The following is a 27,321-nucleotide window of genomic DNA, read 5'->3' on the forward strand; positions in this document are numbered from 1 at the left end:
TGTGTGTGTGTGTGTGTGTGTGTGTGTGTGTGTGTGTGTGTGTGTGTGTGTGTGTGTGTGTGTGTGTGTGTGTGTGTGTGTGTGTGTGTGTGTGTGTGTGTGTGTGTGTGTGTGTGTGCGTGCGTGCGTGCGTGCGTGCCACGTGCGTGTTAGAGAAAAGATAAAGATAGAGAGATGCACTTTGACAAGGAAAATAAACTAAAACAGAAGCACCTTTGGAACTGACTGGTTTATGGTCGATAAATCGACCCAGGGCCATTAGTGAGAGCTTGGCAAAATACAGCCCTATTCTATGTATCCTGAATACAGTATACTTATATTATTGCTGGAGAAACCAAGGACATATTGTGACTATTTTACAGTGCAATTGAAAGACTGAACAATTGGTTCCTAGTAGGGTTGAGATGCTCTCTCTCTCTCTCTCTCTCTCTCTCTCTCTCTCTCTCTCTATCTCTCTCTCTCTCTCCCTCTTATATAATTACCTCCCCTACAACAACAGTTTGCATTTTCTGACCATCACCAGGGGAGAGGGTATTTAAGCCTTGCAACTTGAGCACAGATCCTGTATCTTCCGTAGAGCTCCCAGTGTGGTGATAAGGATGCCCTGTGCCACGTTCACACCCTGTGGCTTTAGCCAGGTGTCAGTCCTTCTTCTCTTGCTGACCACCGATGCGGTGCCCGGCAACAGCATCAACCAGACCCTGCAGAGGTTGGTGATCGGCTTCCAAGCTCCCTGGAACGCCTCGGTGCCTTTCAGCGCTCTGCGCTTGGGCTCAGCCATGCAGATGGCTGTGGAGAAAGTCAACTCCAACCCTTCACTTCTGGGCAACTACAGCCTAGAGTTTGTGTACATGGACTCGGACTGCGATCCCAAGACGTCCCTAGCGGGGTTCATTCAACAGGTGTGGAAAGACAACGTATCTGCCCTCTTTGGTCCTGCCTGCCCCGAAGGAGCTGAGGTATACTGTCATTCAGGGGCAATAATATGGTTTTAGTTTTTTTCTTTTTTAGATTTAAATATTGCCACTGCTTGTGGGTTTTCTCACTATTATCCAAACATATTTGTAGTATTGTTGGTGTGCTGGGGGTAACAGTGTCGCTTGGTTTGCAGGTTACCGGTCTTATCGCATCCACTTGGAACATCCCCATGTTTGGCTTTGTAGGGCAATCCTCCAAAATGGACAATAAATTCATTTATGATTCTTATATCAAACTTATCCCCCCTATTAAAAGAAGCACAGAAGTCCTTCTCAAGACGCTGGAATTCTTTGGATGGAGTCATGTGGCAATGATTGGAGGGGGCTTAAACTCTAACACTTGGGACAAAGTTGATGCCCTGTGGAGGACTACTGAGGAGCTCCTGAAGAGCAAAGTGTCCGTGCTTGCGACTGTCAAGTTTGACACTAGCGACCCGCAACTCGTCCGTCAAAATTTGCAGTACATTGCAACGGTTGCAAGAGGTAAGATTGTTGTCCTTGAAGCATTACGTGTTTGTGAATCTGGGCCGGCTGTTACATATAACTTATGTCCCCTCTCTTTTCCATCTGTTTTTAAAGGGGAATACCACTCATTTTCAACATTTTACTATGTCATTAATATACAGTACCTTAGAGCTGTTGTGTGGAAATAATAATAAAAAAAGGTCCCCCCCATTCAGTGTTTCCTAGAACTGGAGGTATGAAAAATATCATTAACATTGTGAATCACATCTTGATGACATCATTCATGATCATGATTCACAATGTAAATTTTTTACTATTTTGAAAAACATTTAAAAATAGTTCAAAAAGCCGATCTACATTGACGTGCACGTTGTGAGCTTGTAGATCGGCTTTTTGAACTATTTTAAAATGTTTTTCAAAATAATAAAAAATTGCAAATAAATTGGGGCTACTTGGTAGTTAGTATGGTTTTAGGTTTAATTTATTCTCACGTAAAAAAGGTTAAAAACAGGAAAAAGAAAGTCATACTTATTAATATTGTGCAGGAGAAGTTAAAAGCCAAAAGGCTTATCGAGAACTTCCCCTAATTTGAAGAATCAGGCATTAAATATAAACAAAACAATACCAGTAATACATTCAAATAGCATTCAAAAATGCTTAAATACAAAATTACATGCAGTACATATACATACAGTATATGTTAGAAGTTATATTACAAACAATATTTTATATTTACAGTCATAATAACAACCCATCTGCAGATCTACTCACACATGTAGCCAACTGTGAATTAAACTACTATGTTTTGGATAAGAGTGTTTGTTTGTAGTTTGCTTTAAAGACTAGCAGATTTGGAGATTTTTTTCAGTCTAGAATCAACAGCATTCCAAAGAGTAGACCCTCTATATCCTATTGAGAACTGCCTAAGGGAAATACGACAATAAGGTATGTGCAGGTCCTTGGATTGACGTGTGGCATATGAATGAATATTTTAATTAAAAGAAAAGAAACAATTAAAACCATTTGGAAGATTTTGATAGTCATAAATGCATTTGTACACAAATATACATATCTGTAAAGAATTTACCTCAGAGACAGATAAAATGTTTAATTTCTTGAAATTTGAAATTTTAAAATGTTTTGCAAATAAAGCCCCATGTCTTAAAACGATTTGGGTTCATGTCCTACAAAAAATGTCTAGTATTCATCACCAGTGTCATTTTTCACTACTGTATTGTATTGTGTTTTGTATGGATATAGTGTTGGGTGCTTGCACATATGCACACATGGCATCAACGCATGGTGTTGTGTGCTGGCACACTATACACTCTGTCTTTCTTTTATCTGTATTGTATTGCATTGTATTGTACTGTATGTGTCATTGTATGTATTTTAAGAGCCTGCTCAGGGACTACAGATGTAAATTAGCTTATGGCTAACTGGCACATTTACATGGAAGTGAAAGCTGAAATGTTGATTAATGAGCATTGTCCCTGTCAAAAAAAAAAAGAAATACCCTTTGATTTTAGGATGCAACAAAATCTCACCATTTCCTACAGTAGTTTATGTGTCTTTATTTCCTACAGTATTGCTGTCTCATGTTGTCCTGTCCTTCCTCTTGCAGTGATGGTGGTTGTGACCAATAGTGAAGACTCTATGGCTCTTTTAATGGAGGCTGAGCGACAGGGTCTGATGAATGGAGAGTATGTGTTCTTCGTAAATCAGAATTTTGCGTCCAGCGGCAGTGTGGTGAGTGAGACTAATTTTGTATGGCAGAGTGTACATTTTACACTCTCCGTATTAGGATGTTGATATTCATTTTGTATTCATCCTTAGGGCCCCAAATCACACCTTAGAAAGCATGAGTGTATTTCAAACAAAGTGTTTTTTGACTGGGGGGGGGGGGTCATATTTTGACAGCAGCAACTGCCTGTCATAATTTCTCCCCGTCCCCATCTAAGTATGTATTGGACAGTATTAAAGAGTGTTGCTGTGGCCTGGGCCGTGGCTCAGCGGTCCAGTCCAGGCACCTTGGCTGGTAGCCCCGAACCCAGTGTGCCGTGGGTTCGACTCCCGATCCCGACGGCCCTCACTGCATGTCACTCCCCCATCTCTCTCCCCCATTTCCTGTCAGCCTACTGTCTGTCCCTCTATAAAAAATAAAAATAAAGGCAAAAGCCACAAAAAACATTAAAAATAAAAGAGTGTTGCTGTGCACAAAAATGTTGGTAGCATTACAAGTTAAATACAAAAAAACCCTACTTATTCCATTTCTTCCCCCTCTATTTCCCATTCCAAGTGCATTTGCCTTATATTTAACGACAGCTCCACTATATTCCAAAGCCCCCTCAGGTACATATTACATAATTTAAACTGTCGGGAGCCACGGGTGATTTTTTAACCCGCAGCACGGATGAGTCTTAACCGGCCACGCAGGTTGACTTATGGGCAGTCCCCGCACTGACTGGCTGAGCTACCAGGTACTCAATAAGTAAGACTTCATGCATTTGATTCATTCTATCATGAACACAAATTCGAATAATTATTTGAATGTTCATGGCTCATGGCAGCAGCTGGTCTAATCATTCACTTTTTCAGAAGCTGTAGAGTGAACCTCCAAAACTGCTTTACCGTCTGCCCACTTTTAGAATAACGTTGAATTGTTGCAGAATTTCCCATTTTAGTTGCTTCATATACATTTCAGAAAATCTAAACAGTTTTGAGCCTGGAATCAAGCCAAATTGTCCCGGTAAAGGTAAAACATGACCGTAAACATTTAATTCTGTTCATAAAAATACAAACATTGGCCCAGGCCGTAGCGTAACGGTCTGGGCACCGGACTGGTGATCCAGTCGCAGTGTGCCGCGGGTTCGACTCCCGGACCCGACACGGCCTTTACTGCATGTCATCCCCCCATCTCTCTCCCGTTTCCTGTCAGCCTACTGTCTGTCCCTTCAAAAATCAATAAAAGGCGTAAGCCGCAAAAAAAAATAAAAATAAAAAAAAATACAAACATTGCCACAGTAAGGCAAGCTTTACCAATCAGAGCGCTGCTACAGATTAGGATCACGCTGGGCAAGACCTAAGCTGTAGAGTGCATAAACGGAAGTGCTTGATTTTGGCGGAAGTACCGCTCAAGGAAATGACGTTGACGCTTTACAAATCTGTTTCTATTCTCCGTGAATGAAACGAGTGTTGTGATTGGTCAAAAAATCGGGGGAAATACATCTGACGGATATTCCGGCCCGACACTTATGGCTATGCACTCTCTGCCTTAGGTTGCGACCAGGCTTTTCTCTTCGCAGACGAGGCTATATAGTGAGGTATTCCTCCATGACATCACAAATTAAACATGTTTTTCCTCAAAACTAGATTGATTGCATACAAACGTGTGGCTTCTATAGGAGCATTATACTGCATCGTGTTACACAATCAGGGCCGTATTAAGACAACATTGCCTTGTTACAACATTATAGTAAGAAATCCTGATAAACATTCCCTATAGAGAAATTGGGCCGTTCACTTCTAGAATCCCAGTGTTGAGCCTATAGGAAGCATCAATGCACTCAAAATAAATTTCATGTCAATCTACTACATGTGAAAATTTGGCCTGAGGGTGATGCTAAAAAGGTCATGTGGTCATCCTCTGGGGAGAGTAAAAGAGCACAGCAAGTTTGATGGCAATCCAGTTTGTAGTTTTCAAGATATATATTTTTTCCTTTTCTTAACAGTAGTGTAAATCATATTGAGAGTTCCAGCTCTTTTTTAAGCTTCACACTCACTCACATACGGTATTCACACTCACTCCCCTGCTTCACACTCACTCACATACGGTATTCACACTCACTCCCCTGCTTCACACTCACTCACATTATACGGTATTCACACTCACTCCCCTGCTTCACACTCGCACTCACACTCACTCCCCTGCTTCACACTCGCACTCACATTTTCACACTCACTCCCCTGCTTCACACTCACTTGTATATTCACAGTCACCACAAGTGCACTCCTCTAATCTTTAGATCACCACTGACCAAAGGTTCAGGTTGATAAGGCAATACTATTACTCTCTAGAACCAGTTCTACAAAGTCCAAATTCATTCAATGTTCTTGATTTCAGTCCAAATGGAAAGGGATAGAGATTAGAGATACCTTAATCCCACAGGCAGAATTCTAATTAATCTTCAACCAGACGATGGCTACTCAGATGATCAGGATGAGCGCTCCTGGGGGGGTGGGGACTCATCTCTCAATTAAATTCAAAGGAGCTTTATTGGAGAAAACGTAAATTTACATTGCCAAAACAGAAGTGGAACAAGACAATCAAAATAACACAATGCATTTACAAATAAATATTGGATATAAATAGGAAAAATAAATGTGTAAACAGAGCTGTGTTACACTTAATACTATATTGTTAAACTATAAAAAAGATTGTGCATTTTCTGTCAGAGATAGTTATACATCCATATAGGAGACGTTAGCCTTTACTTTTGAAAGTTGACAGCAGTATTTCAACGTTTTTGCATTCACTTAGTATAAAAACATTTGCACAAGTAGCAGCAATGTATTCAAATGTAATTGAATTAAGTTTAGTTGCTCTGTTTATTTAACGGAATTTCTATGTACTGAGGTCATTTGCTGTAAACAGTGTAGGGTATAAACAGTGTACATCACTCAGGGACACTTCGACATGTAGACGGGGCGGCGGTGGCTCAGGGGTAGAGTGGCTGGATGGTAACCGCAAGGTTGCCAGTTTGAACCCGGGCTCCCCCAGAGTTAGTGTTGAAGTGTCCTTGAGCAAGACACTGAACCCCTAATTGCTCCTGATGTGCTGGTTGGTGCCTTGCATGGTTTCCTGCCACCATCGGTGTATGAATGTGTGGGTGAATGTAATGCACAATCTATGTAAAGTGCCTTGGATAAAGGCGCTATTGTAGACGTGGGCGGGGAGGAGAACCTGGTGACCTTCTGATTACCAGACAACCTCGCTATCTCTACCTGTTGTGGCTCTTTGTTGGTTCCAAACATTTCTACCTTATAGCCAACAAACCCACTGATGCACCTAGGGACTATGGATGTACGCAGATCAAAGAAACAGATTGTCCACATGTTCAATGTCATTTAAGTTTGTATTTACTTTCCTTTAAAGTGCAGTGATGGTACATTACAAACAGCTCCTTCTGGCATTTGTCTCTTCTGTGTTGTCTGTCTGGTAAAACTGGTTTGTCCACCAGGTGCAAGCCGCTCCCCAATCACCCAGGCCTACATATGCTCTCAATCAATCAATTAGGTCTGGGGAGGTGTGCCCTAACTGCCCTTGGTGTCCAAACAGTGATTCAAATACATAATAACCCATCAAACCAATACCCAATAATGCCAAATAATAACTACAACAATTGTGATAATATTAATAATAAATAGACATACAAAACAGTGAGGATGGCTTCTACACTAACACTACCCATTAAGATCCAGCCACTGCAGACCTATTCACCTTTTTCATATGGCCCATAAGTCTTTCCGTTTGTGTGTGCATAAGTTCCTCTTTCTCTTGTGTGTTGCCACTTTAGCAAACATTTTAATAAAAAAGGCACAAAATATGTTCAGATGGATGTCCGTGGACAATTACATATTAATCTGGGGTTCCTTGATGTGAAGAAATGTGGAAGCAAGCCCGAATAAGCAACTACTGTACACTTAGAATGAAGCCTAAAACATTTGCAAGTGACTTTACAGAACAAAAGTCAAAGGTTGCTTATAATAAGCAGACATGCAATGCGGACTGAAGTTGATTGATTGATTGATTGATTGATTGATTAACAGTTTGCAGAATTACAGTACATTTCAAGTACAACTCAATACAAAAAACTGTTAACTGTGAGTGGACGACACCATAAAGCATTACACTTGTTTACAATAGAGTCCACCATTTTCAATTCATCAAAAAGCACACACAGAAGGAGCCCCAGTGCCTTGGTGGGGAAAAACGTGGATAGGCCTAGACTAAAAGATATTTGTATTTTTTGAGGGGCCCCTCCTATGCCCAGCTTTGTGTGTTTGTGTGTACCCCATAGCGATGATTTGATTGGCTGAGCATCCCATAGCAATGATTTGATTGGCTGAGCACCCCATAGAGATGATTTGATTGGCTGAGCAATGTACATATAATACAGATAAAAAGTGAGGAGAGAAAAGTGAGGACGCCACAAGTGATTAGTCGGATTGGACTTGAGGATAAGAAGTGAGGACAATAATGTGATTGGCCGGAATGTGATTATGTATGATGATAAGAGCGCCCCTCACTTCACAGTTCACACAGGTTGTTTTATTTTTTTTACATTTAGTATTGAAGTTTGCGAAGCTTTTAAGTGTTTTCCAATGGCCTAATGGGCAGTATTGTAATCTAGCTGTAAAATATAATCTAATACATATTCATTTTTCTCCTTGAGCAGGATAAATTGTGGAAATTTGCCATTAACAACCACATTAACCAGGCTGCCATGAGAGCGTTTGACATGGTCTTCATCATCGGACAAAAGGCATATGAGGGCTACGACTACTATGATTTCTTTGAGCAGGTTTATAAAAGGCTGAAGAACCCTCCATTTCTGAGCAACCTCACCTCTGAGGATGAGGTAATTACACCACTGACAATCAATTCACCACACGGTATTTATTTAAGCCCCTATAATAGCAACTTAGCAAGTATACTGTAGTTCAATTTACATTTTTGTTCAAATACTGTACGTATAGTTTATTTATGTTGTGTATGTAATAAGGCAAGACCTAATATGAACAGGGAGGACTGTAATGTCAGTTGTTTTCATTGTTAAATGTGTCATATAATCCCATATAGGATGGGCCAACGTGGCATGACATGAAAATAACATATTCTCTATGATGTGTGAACTGTGTGTTATTCTGACATTGTACTATTTCAGGTTAGCCCTTATGCTGCCTATCTGCATGATGCTGTGCTTCTTTATGCTATGGGGTTGAAAGAGGTCCTAAAAGATGGCAAAAACCCTTACGATGGACGCCAGCTGCTACTCAAGTTAAAGATCAAGAACAACATTCGATTTGATGGTACATTTATTTAATACTTATAGACAAAAGGTATCCTTCCTCCAAGTTGTACTGCTTGTCAAGGTGTTGCAGACTTGAAAAGAAAAGAAGGGAATCCAAGGCACTCCGTCTTTGGTGAAAAATGAAATAGTTCTTTTCAAGTCTGCAACTATATGGTTTTACCTGTATCACCAAAGAGCACCCATCTAAGAGCCATTAACAGATCCCTGCAGCACTTCCATTCCTCTATTTCTAATTTATTTAATCCTATCAATATACACAGTCCTCCAGTGTTTGTTTGTTTTATAAAGTATATAAACACAGACATTACACAACAAGAACATTACACAACAAGAACATAATAACAAACAAGAAAAGAAAAGAAAGAAAAGAAAAACAGCTCAGGCACGACACTATTGTAAATAAAAAGATGGAATATACAAAGACATGGCAAGACAATGAACCATAATGGCAATACGTGGCTATTGATAGACTCCCATTCAGGAAATGCAGACATACTGTATATATAAAACCACAGTGTTAATTGTTTACTCTCAGTTACAAATGGGTAAATTTGTAAGGATTTGTGACATTGACCTTATAATATTCTGTGACTCAACGCCAATGTATACACCAAAACGTATGTCATTGTTGAAGCCAAAATGTGACGGAGAAGCCTTGGACAGACTTATAGAGACAACTCAGATCAACATAGAAAGTTAGATTAGTAGCAGTTTATTCATAATAGACTAAAGAACAGCATTTCAGAGGATTATGGCCTTCGGTTGCATTGGAAGAAATTTGAACAAGGCAAATAAATAACAGGACCAAAAGGTCTTCGTCAGGGTCTATCTGACTCTATCAGATAGACCCTGACGAAGACCTTTTGGTCCAAACGTGTAGGTCCTTTTATTTATTTGCCTTGCTCATCAAATTAATTTCAAACTATTTCATTCAATCTCCAGGGCCTTTTATATTGTACTACTAATAATGTTTGGCCACCATTGTATGGTGTGTCTATGTGTGTATTATTTCACCAACCTTGCTGTACTGACGGTCTCAGCCGGTCACTGAATCTTGAACCTTGTCAGGGGCGATTAGACCCTACATCATGAACCAATGAACAAACAAAACAAAAAATATCCGAATGTTTATCATTTTCAAAAATAATGCTTTGAGAAACCTTTGCACCTTTGCAGGTGCTTCTGGACTGGTTACTTTTGATGAAGAGGGGGAGAGGAACATGGACTATTCCATTTATGACCTACAGCATACTGAAGACACCTTCAAGTTTGTTCCCATCCTCCAATTTGATAGTCGTTCCAAAACTATCAGGTAAAAAGTACTAATTACCAAAACTAAATTAGTGTTTTACATTTTGTGAATAATAATGCAAAACCACTGAGATTTCATACAAAATGTGGAATGCTCACTTCAGGCCAACCAACAACTTTGCATCTGTGAACTGGCCAAAAGGAAAGTCTCCGTCTGACAAGCCAGAGTGTGGCTTCAACAATGAGCACTGTGAATGGCTATCAAACGGTACAACTATAATCATCACTCACTACAAATTTGCTTTACCAGTTTGTGTTGGACTTAATATGCATGTCTGTTAGTTATAAGCAGAAAAATAGTTTCCTTTATTTTCTCATGTACTTTTGGTTGAGAATCTGTAGGCTACAAAAAAAGAAACTATGATAAAAAATACCAATGAGCAAGTGAAGTCAAGAAACTCACTGTTGCTATAGCCTACTGACCGACCTGTCTCGGCCTGTAGCCTACTGTACTCACGTAACGTATGATGTTGATTTGTCTCAGACATCTCCTTGGTGGCCATATTGGTGGCCGTCCCCTTCGTTGGTCTGCTGGCGTTCTTATGCATCGGGGTCCTCGTCCAGCAGAAGCTACGGCTCCAGACACGGCTCGATGACTCCTGTTGGTGGCTCATCAAATATAGCGACATCGCCATCATCAAAGAGCCTAAAGTCTGAGCCTCCTCTCACCCATATATCTCACCCATATAGGCTACAGTAGCACATTGTCTGTTAGAACATTGATAGATAGACACACGGCAAGTGTGCGTGCATGCATGCGTGCGGGGCCTGGCTTAATTGGGTATTGTGTCAGATAGGGTTGTGTGTGACCCATCAAGGACCCCTGTCACGCCATCCAATAACGAGTCAGTCTGTAGTACTGATGGCTTTATTTGCTCTCACGTTTCAAGTACATTTACTTAGCCAAAGCCAACGTCAAAACTGATAACAAAAAACAAGCGAGTAAAATGCTCATGTGAGCCATGTTATCTAGTATCATATAAGGCTGTGGCGCCGGAAATGACTTTCTGAACAAATTATACATTACCCAAGTGTCAAAATAATACAGAAACATACATAAATACCTTTACCAAAACAATTAAACTGTGGAAATCGAATGTAGAAATAAATACAAAAATAATTATGGCAGCCAAAAACCCATCTGAAAATATTTTGTTTGTTTGTTTGTTTGTTTGTGCGTGCGTGCGTGTGTGCACGCTCACAACATGCAGCAACTGGAATTGGCAGCCTCTATGAGCACCACAAGTGGAGGTTCCCAGTCCATTGTCTCCTCCTGTGACTTCGGCCTGAGGGATAAGTCAGGAAAAGAACACATCTACTCAACCATAGGCCTCTTCCAGGTATTCTGATTATTTTTCCTTCAATTGGCCAATATGTTCTCGAACCAAATGCGTGGCATTTCATTTTGCCAAAGCATATCTCAAGGAACTACATGAAATATATATGGTCATGAAAACAAAATGTTTTATTTTTGTGTGTTTGTACTACTAAAAAATAAGTGAAGAAATAAGAAAAATACAAACAAGATGCTTTATAGACTCCGCTTTCTCAACGAGAAATGTTAAAGTGTCAGGCACCAGAAAGGATTGGACTCAAAAGCAGTTCGCAAAAACCTTTAACGGGTTTTATTAAAGTCAAGGGAAAAGGCAGAGGCGTAGTAGGTATAGGGATAGCGTGGGTCAGGGTTCCGGGAAGGCTGTCCGTGGGGCGTCGGTTCCGATAGGGATTAGGCAAGCCGTAAATCAGCGTTCGGTCCGGGTCCATACACAGTGGTTCTAGGGTAAACTGGGTTGATCTGCAGGCAGAGAACAATGGCTAGCGGCAGAAAATAAGTAACCTTGGCTACTAGAGTAGCCAAGGTAGTAGTGTAGTAGTGCGCTCACACTGGTGTGGGCGTGACATAAAGCACTGCTGCTCAGGTCGATATTTTGAAAAATCTATAACTCATTGTATTGTCTGCTACTGTATATAAAGTTGAGCCGTTGAAGTTGAGCGCGGACACGACCAACCCCGAACACATGGAACACAATAAGGTATAGGCAAATAGTACAACTTCACTGGAATACAACTGGCAACCATTGCAATAAATTACATTGGTTTTCTTTTTTTGACCAGTAAAATGCATTTCAGAAATACTCAATCAATTTTTACTCAATACTAAAATCAAATTGATTGATTTAGTATTTTTACTCAATACTAAAAGTTCTGCATGGATATCCTATTGTGACTAGTGAAATCTAGGCCAGACGGTTGCCTCCTGCAACTTTCAAATGCAGCTGGTCATACATTTGGAGAATAGTTGTGTGGCTACGCGAGACTAGCCCGAGGGCTGCATGCATGTACCTGCTGGACGCTCGCTCGCCCGCCCGCCCACACACACACTGACTGACCTTTGACCTGTGGAAGCTCTTGCTCTTCTTGGCGTCGGAGAGGGCAGAGGTCAGCGAGCTGTTGGGCAGTGTGGGCAGCTTGAGCCCTCCTGCATTACCATCACCTGGAACACCACCATGCACACACACACACACACACACACACACACACACACACACACACACACACACACACACACACACACACACACACACACACACACACACACACACATTACACTCAGAGTTAAGGAGGGTCCTTGAAAATGAAATGTTTCAGTACAGTACAGTTATGTAGCCCAGATAGGAACAACTGTCCTAGTGGACTCCTAATGTGCCATGCATAGTGCCATAGTTCAGTGGTTCTCAACCAGTGGCTGTGGCTGGCAGTGTCTCTACACGTGACATAATGTGCATTTAAGTGCATTTAATGTGAATGAATGTCTACCTGATGTGCTGTTTCATTGGGGGCAGGGAAATCAAGTTGCCATCAAATACTTGAGGAACCAGATGGTCAGTGATGTCAGAAAGCCCTCCATTGTCGAAGAGTTTTCTATGGTAAAGTACCATATCGTCGCTGTCGGGCAGAAACCTCTTATCTCCATATTTTAACGGCTACCAGATCCACAAGCTTAAAAGCTTTTAAGCTGGTAGATCTGCTACTTTTGCTACTTTTGAATTTGAATCCTGAAAAGTTTTGGACCGGTTTCTACCCGACAGAGATGAGTTTTTCCTCATCTTTCCAGTTATTTATTAAAGCTTGACTATGAATTTTCTTTGTGATTAGAAATGTATTTTGTCTAATCTGTATTATACAGTACTAAAATATAACTTGGTTTGGTTCTCCAGTAAATCATAGGGGCCACTGTGGCAAGTTTCCTATCTCAAATCACAAATAATCTGTTTGATCCAACACCATAATTTTAAACTTTCCTGTTCTACCCAGGATTAGAACTTGGTTGTCCTGCTCAAGTACTGATTTTTTTTTTTGCCAGGCGTAAACCTGTCTGACTTAGTCGCCAGAGCCAAAGAGTAAAACAGAGTTACGACAACTCTGTTCATGTCATGGGGCCAGTCCAATGGCGGCTCTTCTACATAGACTTCTATTGGCGAATACTGACGCAAAGGCCTGAACCGGTCCGGAAGTTTACGGAATGCATTGGAGTCTATAGGCTTTAAAGTGACAAACGAGTTACATGATCGAACCGCGTAACCGTGATGTTTTCTGCTCCCTCAATGTCATGACTCTGTCTTACTCTATGGCAAACAGTCGATAGTGCTTCTAGTTCTAGTAGCGACCTAGTCATGATTGGCTGCCTCCCAACTTCCCAAGCCAATGGGAGTCTGAACCCATACTCTGAAACGCTGCAACGTGGATGTCTGAATCCATACGCAACGTGGAGCGAGTTGCAACAGTAGCTAATGCTATAACCTAACTGGAGCTACAGGAAAGCCATAACAAAACACAGTGATTAAACCAACAAAAGAACGTCGGAAACGAATGAAAACAACAGCCAGAAGTTTGTAACAGAGAAACATACAGGTTAAATATATATATAAAATAAAACATTTGTAGTTTTGGTCCCGCAGCCTCCCAGGTCTTAATGGGTTAAGAGTAACTAACAGTACCCAAGTTATGTGGTATTGTGTGCCTAACCTACCTACACTCTTTAAGACAGATGAAAGAACTGAAGCATGAGAACGTGGTGCAGTTCTTTGGAGTGTGTATTGAACCGCCTAACATCTGCATGGTCATGCAGTACTGCAAGAAAGGCAGTCTGAAGGTTAGCACAAAACACTGCATTATGTTCATTTATTTACTTGGAATTTCCTGCAGCACTAATTTATTTAGGCAGTATAATTCGTTGCTGTCAGGAGGAAACCTCCTAACTCAATTTTTCTTAGGTTTTTGATTATTTTGTTTGCATAAATCAGTGCTATTGAACACCCTTTACGTCTGTGTGTTGTTTCGAAAATATTGAACCAATGAAAGTAGTAAAAAGCGCTTCAGACAAAACCTCTTAACTCCATTGGACCCTCCAACTGTCTGCTAAAGCAACTAACTCCACCACCTCCCCCCCTCTCATGGAAGTTATTGACAATATATAAAGTCACAACACCAACTTTGATGAGGCAGTATTGCTTTGTTTAAAAATAAAAATAAAACATTTCCTGAAAAATGACATTTTTGGAGTTAGGTGGTTAAATGAAAGCCTGGGTATCGAGGCTAGGTGGTTTCTTCCCGACAGCAGAGATATACAATAATGAGTACCATAGAATGATTGACAGATTATTCATAATTTGATCTGACTTCTCTGTGTTCTCTGCACCAACCCCCCCGCCCTGTTTTTTTTTGTAGGACGTTTTGAAGTCTACAGACATTGAACTGGATTGGATGTTTAAACTGTCTTTTGCCTATGACATCGTCAATGTGAGCTCATTTATATCAGAAAAACACTTTAATCTATTTCAGCTATTACATCTTCACTTTCACAGACATTTCCCTGTATTTTAATAATCATATTAACGAAGAAAGACTTCTGCCACTTGCAGTTTCAAGAGAGGTTTATTAAGAGCAACAGCAAAATTCTTTCAAAATTGCTAATAAAGTTCTCTTGAACCTGCAAGTGGCAGTGGCAAATTATTCTCACCAATAATTATATAAAAACATACTGTATACAGTATATACTGGTCTGTATATAACTATACAGTATTACTACACTTTAGTAATATTAGTAAGAGTACACTTTCACTCTGGACTTAATTCATGCCTATTACTAAAACGCATGGTACTGTATGTGGAACTAGAGATGCACGATATTGAAATTATGACCGATATCCGATCTCTGATTATTTGCAGGGTCATATCGATATATATCGATATGCATTGCATTATTATATTGAACTCATTGCTGAAAATTTGTTTAAAAGTTTTGCTGGTCACATTATTATTATTGCGTCATCAATATCGGTGAAAATAATCAGGATTATTTTCATTTGAGATCGGTTCGATACCGATATGGCATTTTTATGGCCGATATGGCCAATTTCCATACGCTATACCAATGATATCATGCATATCTATTTGGAACCAATTCAAGCTTTTAACCCATTCAATAATACGGTATGAAGGGAATGGATTTCATTCACAAGAGCACCCTGAAGTCACATGGGAACCTAAAGCCCAAGACCTGTCTGGTGGACAGTCGGCTCCAGATCAAACTATCTGGCTTCGGACTGTGGGAGTTCAAACAGGGGACCAAAACCAGAGTCATCGTCCAGGAGAATCCTCAATATGAAGGTCAGTGAAAGGCTTAGGAAACTAATTAGTTGATCTTAAGTTAACTTAATCAGAATCAGAATCAACTATTGTCACATCACAGTTTTAGTAAAAAGAAAAGTGGGCGAAACTCTTTTTTGTGCATAGTTCCCATCGTGTAATTCTTTCCAAGAAAAACAAGAAAGGGAAGAAGAGAGGGGGGGGGGGGGGGGTAAGGAGATCAAGAAAGAAGAAAGTGTGAGCGCTTTTACCACAAAAAGTACAAATAAAGGGTGTCAGATAATTTAGAAGCTTGTTTTCATTAGGCACACAGGCTGTACAACCAAGGGGTTTAGTACTGTAGTACCTGAGTTGTGCGAGCATAGCAGCCGCTGTGTACTGTGCATTTATACATAAGGACATTATTCGAGGTGCAACATTATTCAAGGTGCGTATAGCCTGGCTGAAGCCTGGATTCAGCCCCTGCATCGCTATCCACGCCATTAATGTTCTGGCAATGCAGGCGATAATGAAGTGAAACAAAATGAACATTCAGTGTTAGTGGCCGCATAAATTCAATCAAAATGAATGTTCTTCCCAAATTCACATACCTCTTTCAATGCGTCCCTGTTTTCATTCCAAAGTCGTTCTTTTCCTCTTTATTTCCATCATATATTTGACAGAATAAGAGGCCGCGTGTGAGCAGAATGTTACTTAAAAGGGTAAAGAGGGATGGAGGCATGGGGCTCCCTGATTTTCGTCATTACTATTGGGCTGCTAACATCCGGTCAGTCTTGCCTTTTGGAATCATTTCTACCTTAAGCCTAATTGCCCAGAATGGACATCTCTGGAGCTTAAATCGTGTAGGAATCTATCACTTCCAGCTATTCTTAGTTCACCGCTTGGCCGCCCCCTGCCTGATTCAATAACTAACCCGGTGGTGCGTCATACACTGAGAGAGTGGGCCCAGTGCAGGAAAACGTATAATTATAGAGACCTCTCCCTGGTCAGTCCTGTGGCTTCCAACCACCTTTTTGTTCCATCAATGCAAGACGTGACCTTTCAGAGTTGGCATGGAAAGGGCATCAAATGGTTTAGAGACCTGTTTGTGGAAGAGGGGTTTGCATCCTTTGATCAAATTTCAACGAAATATAGTCTACCTAGACCACACTTCTACAGATTTCTGCAGGTCCGGCATTATGTGAGCTCTATATTACCTGGCTTCCCTAATAAGCCTAATCCTAACCCTATTGATTAATTTCTGTCTTTTGACCCAATGACTAAGGGCGCCATTTCAATATTATATGATACCATTTCAAATTCGAGGCCAGCACCCTTAGATAAGATAAAGGCCGACTGGGAACATGATCTGGGGCTCACACTGTCTGAGGAAGTATGGGATTCTGTTTTCTCTTCTATACACAGGTCCTCTCTCTGTGCACGACATTGCTTAGTGCAGTTTAAAATAGTCCATAGAGCTCATATGTCTAAGGCTAAACTGGCTAGTATTTACCTGTGACAAGTGGAAGAGCGGTGATGCAACTCTGTTCCATCAGTATTGGATGTGTCCAAAATTACCATTTTCCCCCAAAATAAACCATTTTGGGGGAATGTGTTCAAGACTCTGTCCAACATTTTACACCAAAATCTAGACCCAGATCCCTTAATGGCTCTCCTTGGCACTTCCTCTAACACGCATAGAGTGTCGTATGGTCGACTTTGCCTTATTGCTCGCTAGGCGTGCCATTCTGCTCAAATGGAAGGATGCTGCCCCGCCCGTGCTCCGTCAGTGGCTTCGTGATATAATGTCCTGTCTCGAGTTGGAGATGTTAAGGTTTTCAATTGCCGGCTCTGAAAAAAAGTTTTACAAAACCTGGGGTCCGTTTATGACATTCTACCACAACACACAAACGGTATAGTGTGCCGTGCCTATGCCTCGGCCACGCCAACCACAACTGAAACAAATTCTGCTCTGCTATTAAAATCTGCTTTATTATTTTTATTTTATTTTTTGTAATTATGTATGTATGTATTTTGTGTGTGTGTATATAGATTTATGTATTTTCCGACTATCCTTGGGATTGTGGATGGGGGGTGGGTGGGATAGGGGATGGAGTTTTATTTTTTATTTTCATATTTGATATGTCTCTGTTTAATGCTTGCCCCTGGGTTTGTCAAAAAAACTTTAATAAAAAGATTTTGAAAAGAAAGAACATTCAGTGTTAGGCTGAAGTTAACTGAGACCCGAAGAAGATCTAACCCGACTCTGCCAGATGGCGGCAGCACCTGTGAACTCAATACTGCCGCGATCAGGGGCATGGTGGCACAGTTGGTAGTGCTGTCGCCTCACAGCTAGAAGGTCCTGGGTTCGATTCCCGCTGGGTACGCTGTGGGCACTGGCGGCGTGTTCCCTCCTCCGCGTCATCAGTGCCCATACCCAAGGCGGGGGTTGGCGATAGGGCCTTTCTGTGTGGAGTTTGCATGTTCTCCCTGTGTCCCCTGGGGTAGATACCCTCACAAAAACATGCCGTAATCCTGGTCTCTAAAACTACCTCCCCCTGGCCAGCCGGGGCGCCTGATGGAGGGGAAAGGAACTGGTCGGAATAACGTGTCCCTTCCACGCGCTACGTCCGGCCGGGGAAATTCCCCTCTGTCAGGTGAAAAGAAGCAGCTTGGACTCCTCATGCATAGAAGGAGGCATGAGGTCAGTCCGCTGCCCCCCCAGGTTGGCAGAGGAAGTGTAGCGCCCAGGATTACATTAGATAATTGGCACTGGGTGAAAAGAAAACTGGGTTACAAAATCGTGGGATAAAAAAAAAAGAAACTGCCGCGATCTGGTCAAAACATTGACTAAACATCCAGGTATGACATTTGTGCTCGGACATACTGAAACGCATATGGTTTAACACAGCACAATGTCATAGATTAACCTTGCATGTATTAATTGTATCACTCCAATACAACGATTCCTTTGCAGTTCAGTTAAATAGGGAGACGTGTCAGTGTTTTCTATAACTGTGTCCCAGAGATGTACTGGACAGCTCCAGAGCTTCTGAGACAGGTATGTATCCCGTTTAACGGGACGCCCAAGGGTGACGTCTTCAGCTTTGCCATCATCATGCGAGAACTCATCTACTGTGCTGAGACGGGCCCATACCATGACCTCAACAAGGAGCCCAAAGGTTAGCATGCATGACACATCACCAAAGGTTAGCATGCATGACACATCACCAAAGGTTAGCATGCATGACACATCACCGTTCATTCATAAACTATTCATTCATATTCATTCATTCAAGGTTGCTCATTGTGGTGGTGGTACAGCCCGTTACAAAAACAAGAACCTGTTTGTCTACAGAGATTATCAAACAGCTGCAGAGCCCTCTCCTGGCTGCTCCCCTCCGACCAACGATGTCTGACCAGTTGTGTGATGATAAGCTAAATGCCTTGGTGAAGGTCTGCTGGAGTGAGAACCCTGACACGAGACCACCGTTCAGCGTTATACGGAGACAGCTGAAGGAGTCCAGTCCGGACAGGTCAGATGGAGAATGCTTTTAATTAATTATTATCATCATTGTTATTTATTATCATTTTTATTTAACCCATTAAAACCACGTCACTTTAGATTTGAACCACTTTGACCATTATTTGGCTATTCTAAAAAAATAGCAGATACAAGATCATGAGCTTGTAGATCTGCTATTTTTTTGAAAAATGTGAAAACTTTGAATAATATGTTTCTTTTTTTTAAGCAAAACATTTTAACTCAACTCTTTACTTCTGGGGGTCCCTGGAACAAAATATTTTGAGATGGGGGTCCATGTCTGAATCCATTTTGGGGTCCTTGAGATTAACAAGTTTGAGAACCACTGACATAGAAACGTGGGGTTTTCAGAAAACTCTTTAGAAGACCTTTCTTTTTTTCTTTTTTTTAGAATAGGTCTTAATGGGTTAAACAATTATCTGTGATGTATGTGAACATTCAGTTAATACGTATGTCATCTAAACAATGCTATGACCTTATTTTGTACTTGTAGTCATGTAAATATACTGGACAACATGGTAGAGAAGTTGGAGAAATATGCAAACCATCTGGAGGAAGTTGTGGAGGAAAGAACCAATCAGCTTACAGTAGAGAAGGCTCGAGCTGACAAACTTCTCTCTAGCATGTTGCCAAGGTAACATATTGGTATCAGTGGCGTGCACAAGTGAATAAAATGGTACCTTGTGCAGCGCGTGGAACCGGCCGGTTGCCTTAATAGTGTGAGATTTATAGATATAGATATATAGATAAATAATATATTAGAAGCTTTTTATCAAGAATTGATCAATGTCACCATGGTCCACATACACTGTACAGTATGTGCCCTTTTTCAAAAGGGCACATTTGTCCAGAAGGAAAAGGGCAGGGGGTGCTCTAGCACCCCCTAGTCTACCAATCTGTGCACGCCACTGATTGGTATATTAGCACTGACACCATCTATACTATATCAAAGGCCTCCATGGACTCTGTTGTTAAGTATGCTGTTTATAAGTGTACATATCGATATGGTGCGACTGTTCTGCACAACTCTAGAACCGTGATTATTATATGGATAAACCTCACCCCTTGTTGAAGTTAAGTAAAAATCAACACAGGTTTTAAAACTAATTAATACGGGTTAATGGATGTCCTCTGAATGGAAATCCACCCAAAAATATATAATGTTTAATTTGTCATAAAGGCATTATTGTCTATTCACAGGCATGGCCAAATACTGCATTGCACAGTAAATAAACATTGAATCGTTTCCATATTCACAAAAACAATAATATAATAATTGAGTCAATGTTGGCTGAACTTCATTCTGTGGTTAAAGAAATCATGGATGGCTGTATTTTGTTCGTAAATCAATGTTGTCTCCAGGGATTCTTTTCAGCTACACCGTACTGTATGTTGGCAGAAGATTTTACCTACAACTCCACACCCTTATACTGTAGTAGCTAACCTTAGCAGCTGGCAGTAAACAACAGTAAAGATTATTGGCACAGTTAAAACACTTGTTTTGCCATCCAATGTACAGTAGATGCATTGCACAACATGCTTCAAGACTTGAGAAAAGAAATGCCTCCATCCATTTTTACCATGATATAGCCAATGGCTTTGTCAAACATCAGTAGTGGGAATCCGGCAGCACTGTATACCGTGAGTTGTAGTCAGTGGGCTAAAAATGTCAGAACGGCGGTGTGGTTCTTGTGATGTCGGTTTTAACAAGCGGCAAAGCATCTGTGTAATTTTTGTGTTGGCCATTCAAAAAGTTTGACATTTGATGTTTCTTTTTAAATGACTGCAAGAAGTACTGTTTTAGAAGGCATTTGTCGAATCAGCCTTAAGTCTCAATGGGTTGAAGAAATAGACAAGTAAAAATGTCTACCAGTATGTTGCTGTTCTCTCTCCTTTTTTTTCTCTTTCGATATTTTTGGGTCTTTTTCTGCCTTTATTTGATAGTATAAAGTACAGTATAACCTGACTATGGGGGGAGAGAGAGAGATGGGGAGCAACACACAGCAAAGGTCGTATGGGATTGGGACTCGAACCCGCGGCGCGCCGTCAGGCTTAGCAGCCTATAAGTGCCCGGATTTCTACGACAGCCGTCCGGGCCATATGTTGCTGCTCTATTGTCTGCAGGTACATCGCAGACCAACTGATGTCCGGGAAGTCGGTAGAGCCTCGTACCTACGACAACGTGACCATCTTCTTCTCGGACATTGTGGGCTTCACCTCCATGTGCTCCATCAGCTCTGCCATGGAGGTGGTGACGCTCCTCAACGAGCTCTACAGCCTCTTTGATGACATCATCAAGCAGTACGACGTTTACAAAGTGCGTAATGCGAGCCAGATTAAAATGTTAAATTACGGTACATTTTTAGAGTAGCCAATTATATTTATTTTATTATTTCTACCCAATTTAGTCGTGCCAATGAATTACTCCCCTCACACAGTTCCTGTTGTTGTATAGTAGTATAGTTGAACCACTCAGTTTGCACGGGTGTGATTTTTATTTTATTTTTACACTTTTGTACTTAACTCAAATACTCTTACAAAAAAAAGCACCACTGAGCATTACGGAACACACAAACATGCTATTTCATGTTCAAAGTTTATGTTAAAAACTGCTCAAACAATATACAAAGGAACTGGACTTCCTAGTAACATTCAAAAGTTTTTTACTGACTGTATAAAGGTGTAGAGGAAAAACAAAGAAAGCTTTGTTCATACAAATTTACATACAAAAAATGTGTGCATTCCATATTGTGGAGTGTCTCTGTGGAACGAGAAGAGGTGTTAAATGGAGGTATTATGGTACATGGTAATATGGTACAGTATGGTTCAGTACTGTTCCGTTTATTATTACGGTACGAATCTTATAAATGTTGATAGAGACCTGATTTAATTCATTTTAAAATTGTAAAAAATAGGGGTAATCCGAACAACAATACTATTATAATGTGCATTGCTATTCTTGTGCATTACAATTTTGCGTCATTTTGTATTCTCGTGCTTTTGTTATTTAATGTTTGAAATAAACATTCATTTGATCCTCCAATCTGTTCCAGGTGGAAACGATTGGAGATGCATATATGGTAGCTAGTGGTCTGCCTCTCAGCAATGGCTACAAGCATGCTGTGGAGATCTCCAAAATGGCTCTGCATTTCCTGATGGCCATCAAGGTCTTCAAAATTCCCCACATGGCCAACGAGAGCCTGGCACTACGCATTGGAATACACTCAGGCAAGTACAAAACATCGAGTCAGAGATAATTCTTTGTCTTCAAAAGACAATTGATTCTTTATTTGCGTGAGGGGTCCCCAGATTTGCTTAATGTGCAACATGTTTTTTATTTATTTTTCAATAATATTTTTTATTGATTTTTACATTTTATGACAAAGACAAGACAGAAAAAAGACACAGTCAGCTCAGACATGTTGTGGAACAAAGGACACAATCATACACATATACAGTACCCATTACCTACATCGAACCAAAAAACAAAATACAAAAATAATATACATATATGGACACATTCAGTTTGGTGCTTGAAAGTCTAGAATGTGCAACATGTTTACTCTGTTCAAATATTATTTTGGGGGGGGTCACGGCCTGAAAAGGTTCAGAACCACTGATTTAGATCACATAATATTGGAGAAATCTGAATGCATGCATGGCTTTGTTCATGCACTGTAGGTCCCGTGGCTGCTGGTGTGGTGGGCAGCACTATGCCCCGTTACTGCCTATTCGGGGACACAGTGAACACAGCTTCTCGGATGGAGAGCAACAGCTTGCGTGAGTCTGACACGATCACACAAATAATGTGATTAATAACACACAAGCTAAGGATAGCAATAGTTCATTGAGGTTCAAGTTGTGGCGGCGGTATCTGTGGCGGGTGAGATGATACTGTATATATGCCCAAATATGGACATGCGCACATCATTGTTAGGATTATGGTGTCAGGATGTGCGACTCGGGAGGTGTAGAACCCAAATTCAGCAGATGTATTACCAATACTAGGAAGCGTAGTATAGAAACACAGGAATATACTGTGAACACTAGGAGATCAAGAACCAGAGCAGTGCACTGTGACATCTACAAAGTACAAACTGCCAAGGGAACATTAAACACAGAGGGTATAAATAGACGAGGACTAACCAGACACAGGTGGACTACTATCAATTAACCCACGATAGGTTAGGACTAAACGAGACACGGGACCAACTTGTGCAAATTTTAGGGTCGGTGAGACAAGACAGGGTCTGCTCGCACCTTAGCGGTCTTCCAATCTTCACTTAAAACTAATTTCTTCTCCCTGGCTCTAAAAGACAGCAAGGCCCGTGCGTCTTGGCTTACATCTTGGCTTAAATCTGTATGCTTTTTTTTTAATGTCAAAACATTTGCGGTGGCAGATTTGTCTGGTTTCCAGGATACACTATGCACACAGGCTTCACCATTGAACATTATATCATGATTTGTGTCGCTTTGTTCACACATACAGTAGTAACATAAAGGGAAGCCATGCCTTTATAGGTCTTGTTTTTGAATAATCTCAGCTACACTATTCTTACTGATACAACTGGTTCAAACTGTTTATTTTATCCAGCTCTGAAGATTCATATATCCCAGGACACCGCGGACATTCTTACTCGTATAGGATCGTTTGAGCTGGAGGAGAGAGGAGAGGTTGAAATGAAGGTGATTGGATACTCATCATAATTCTAGCTATCAAATGTACAGCATATACAGTCGGTTTTGATGGTGCGGCATGTGTGTTTGTGTGACTGTGTGTGTGTGTGTGTGTGTGTGTGTGTGTGTGTGTGTGCGTGCGTGCATGTCTATGGTTTTTCCATATCAGGGTAAAGGCAGTCAAAAGACATACTGGCTACTGAGCAAACAAGGCTTCAACCCCCTAGTGTTTGCCAATGGATCTCCTCCTGGACACTGCCTCAAACCACCATCAGAGGTATGTGGTGTTTGACCCAAATTGGATGTGTGTCATCTAGTTTGAAATCCTTCATGTGTAAGGACCAAGCCGCAATCCAAAAGAGCTTCATTACACCACCCCAGTTTTACTTTACTTACTGTATGTTTCCAACTATGATAAAAAGCTATGATGGGATGGCAAAAGGTATGACTAAATATATTGACACTAGACAAAAATACAAGGGAGGACTAGTGGAGAAGAGATCCTATAGAGTCCTTTTATGCTTGGATGCGCAATAGGTGTCTCGCTCTGGAAATAGCCGGAAACATAAGTTGGTGAATGAAATTGTATCTCAAAATAGCTTTAAAAGATTTCCATAAAATGTTCAAGATTCTTCAAAAATAAACATGGCCAAAGCATTTCCGTGGGCGTCCCCAGCCAAAAACGTTGAGAACCCCCAGGTGGCATAGGGTGGGTTGTCGGTGGATGTCACAAACGTAACATGCAGACATGCGAGGCGCGCCATTGCTCTGATCCGCACCAAACCTCTTGGGGTCTGCCATCAAAATAGCCATGACACGCCACTGACCTCTAGCCCTCCCAACCCCCTAGCCCTCCATGTGACAATCTGACTTATGCCTTGACACAGAACACTAGCAAGCCACACCATAATGATGCTGGTATCTGTGTCTGATTATGTCAAGCTTCTCACATTTTGACCTGTTGGTCAGCCTCTCTCTCTCCCCGTCTCTCTGCCTGCCTGCCTGCCTGCCTGCCTGTCTGTCTTGTCTGTCTGTCTGCCTGCCTGTCTGTCTGCCAGTCTGTCTGTCTGTGGCTTTCGTGTGCTCCTTGCACCTCCCAAAGCAAATGCTTCAGCAATTAACTCAGCCATGTTGAATAGAGTTGTTGTACAGACTGGTTTAAACTTTGGTAGGGACATTTGTTTCCTTGTTGAATGTAAAACAATTTGCATGTGAATGTGTTTACCCATAAACTAACACCTGATAGGAGAATAGCAGAATGGAACACAGAATCACAAGACGTAGTGAGAACTCACCTGAGGCCCTGACCTTCTCCTGTCTTCATTATGCTGCTGTCTTCTTGCTCCTAAGTATATAGTGATAGTGTACAATGATGTGTGATGAAAACAAAGTCGTTGTAATGGCGTTTTGTCTACTCCAACCATTTCAACATTAACTTCGCGTCACTAGGCTTTCCACCTCGGAGGAAAGCCTGGTCTGTGTTACTAAATTGCTGTGTGATCCGGTCGGGAGTGGATGATATCGTTACGTCATGTTGTAGTCATTGTTTTGTAGTCCTCAGGCCAGAACCCTCAATCTGGAACTTCCTTACTCTCAAACGGGAAGAATAATACCTTCCCAATAAAAGCGTGACTCGCTCTCTCGTAGCCTGCGATGAGAATAGAATTTCCTCGTGGGATAACAAAGGTATACAGACGCTAAATAGTCTCTGGAAAGTACACTGAATCCAGGCAAGTAATCATACAAACAGCTTTAGACTTATCATGGTGTGGTTGTTCTCATGGCGCAGGTAAAAAATGTTTGTCCACCAAGGTGCATGCCCTCTCCCCACTCACCACTCAACCCTGGCTTAGAGAGGCGTGCCCTTTGGTGCACAAACAATAATCCAATTAACCAATAAAGTATGAAAGCTAATAATGCTAAATAATAATCATCAGAAAATGCAAAAACTGTGAAATGGCTTCTACAGTCATTAATGCATTGTGAGACCTCTCCTCACAGCCTGCAGCTCCACCTGTCTTTTTCCTTTGTTCTCCTACTTGCGTTGATTCTCGGAATAACGTTATTCATTTAGATCAAAATAGACTAACTGTCTATTGTTTACAGTGAAAAATGCAATTACATGTTACTTGGATAGCCAGTTCCATTTCTGTAGTCTTTGATATGTCCCTACAACATACTAGCGTCATGTTCAACAGGCGTACTTGTACAGTCATCAAGCCACCTCACGCTACAAGAAATAGGAGATATTGATATTGCCATATTGGCCACATGGCTCGAGACCCCAAGACTTCACATATTTGGCTTTTTTCACAACTGCCTGTTTAATTTGTTGATCGCTCGATCGATCAGGTCTGATGAAAGCATAATTTGGAAATCGAGTAAAAGACAAACAACTGCACACACTTATGGCTATGAATCACTACATGATTTATGTTTTACATGTGAACATATTGTTTTCATGGAATTGCTCCTGACCATTTATTTGTTTACAGGCTTCCCCTCGTGACCCCATATTTAATGACACTGCTATAAACTGTGGGTAATTCCCATATAGGCAAAGTCTGCAGAAATGCACTTGTATGGAAAGTGTTCATAAAGGAATCAAAATGTCTGTGCAGAGAACTTTCATATTTGACAGTGGGTCATTACCGCCAGTCCCTCATTGGTGGGAACATGGCATGCATGAAACTCAGTGAGCCTGTGAGTGTGAACATTGGGATTGGGCCATTGATTGATGATCAATGTGCTATTGTAACCGGAGGACTTATGTTTTGGACCTTTGGATGTTTGTCAGTTACTAAATGAACAGCCTTTGCCAATAGGGGGCGGCGGTGGCTCAGGGGTAGAGTCACTGGATGGCAACCGCAAGGTCGCCAGTTAGAACCCGGGCTCCCCCAGAGATAGTGTCGAAATGTCCCTGAGAAAGACGCTGAACCCCTCCCTAATTGCTCCTGGTGTGCTGGTTGGTGCCTTGCATGGTCTCTGCCATCTGTGTATGAATGTGTGCGTGAATGGGTGAATGTAAAGCGCCTTCGATAAAGGTGCTATATAAATGCACCATTTACCATTTACCATATTCAAGCCGCATGCTACTTTGGGACAGTTTTGTGCCATTTAACCACTCCTGATTATATATTGATGGTTTCATGAAGGGGTTTGACCTGAGGCCGAGGCTGATTCTACAAATGTCTTCTAAATCCTTAGAGGTTTTCTGAAAATATATGTTGCCATCATTGCTGTCGGGCAGAAACCTCTTTTCTTTCTGCTGCTTTTTGCATAAATGAACGCCCTATTTGATCATGCTATAGTAGTATCACACAAAAGTATCAGAAATAGCAGCTGAAAAGTTACAGTTTTGGACATATTGAGGTTTCAACCCGACCAAGATGTGTCTAACATGACACAGCTTTGAATGGGTTAAACTAGCATCTTAGCCTATCTATATAAAGTACAATGTATGTACTGTATTTACTGGTGTGAAGCAGTATAATATGCCTGACCTGTTTTGTTTTTTAATTAATGTTTGATATCATATCCACTAAAGGTCAAAGAGACACAGAGAAAGGCCCAGAAAACCAAAGGTCACATGGCAGAGATGACGATGACTCCAGTGAACACTTAA

At 41.1% G+C, this 27,321-nt stretch overlaps 1 protein-coding gene across 1 annotated transcript; it reads left to right on the forward strand.

The window, feature by feature from the left end:
- Window positions 1-599: 599 nt before the first annotated feature.
- Window positions 600-27,321, forward strand: gucy2g (guanylate cyclase 2g; the record flags this gene model as incomplete). The annotated part of the gene is made up of 22 exons (XM_083787514.1): window positions 600-959; window positions 1,112-1,460; window positions 3,067-3,188; window positions 7,901-8,083; window positions 8,390-8,534; window positions 9,713-9,848; window positions 9,952-10,055; window positions 10,332-10,498; window positions 11,059-11,187; window positions 12,691-12,774; window positions 13,896-14,000; window positions 14,576-14,647; window positions 15,349-15,517; window positions 18,502-18,657; window positions 18,834-19,011; window positions 19,513-19,653; window positions 21,144-21,336; window positions 22,073-22,247; window positions 22,701-22,799; window positions 23,614-23,705; window positions 23,866-23,973; window positions 27,244-27,321. 22 exons carry the CDS (start codon window positions 600-602, stop codon window positions 27,319-27,321), a joined length of 3,345 nt encoding a protein of 1,114 aa, XP_083643640.1.

The sequence above is a fragment of the Protomyctophum parallelum genome (assembly GCF_964188405.1).
Source record: "Protomyctophum parallelum genome assembly, chromosome: 17".
Classification (NCBI taxonomy): domain Eukaryota; kingdom Metazoa; phylum Chordata; class Actinopteri; order Myctophiformes; family Myctophidae; genus Protomyctophum; species Protomyctophum parallelum.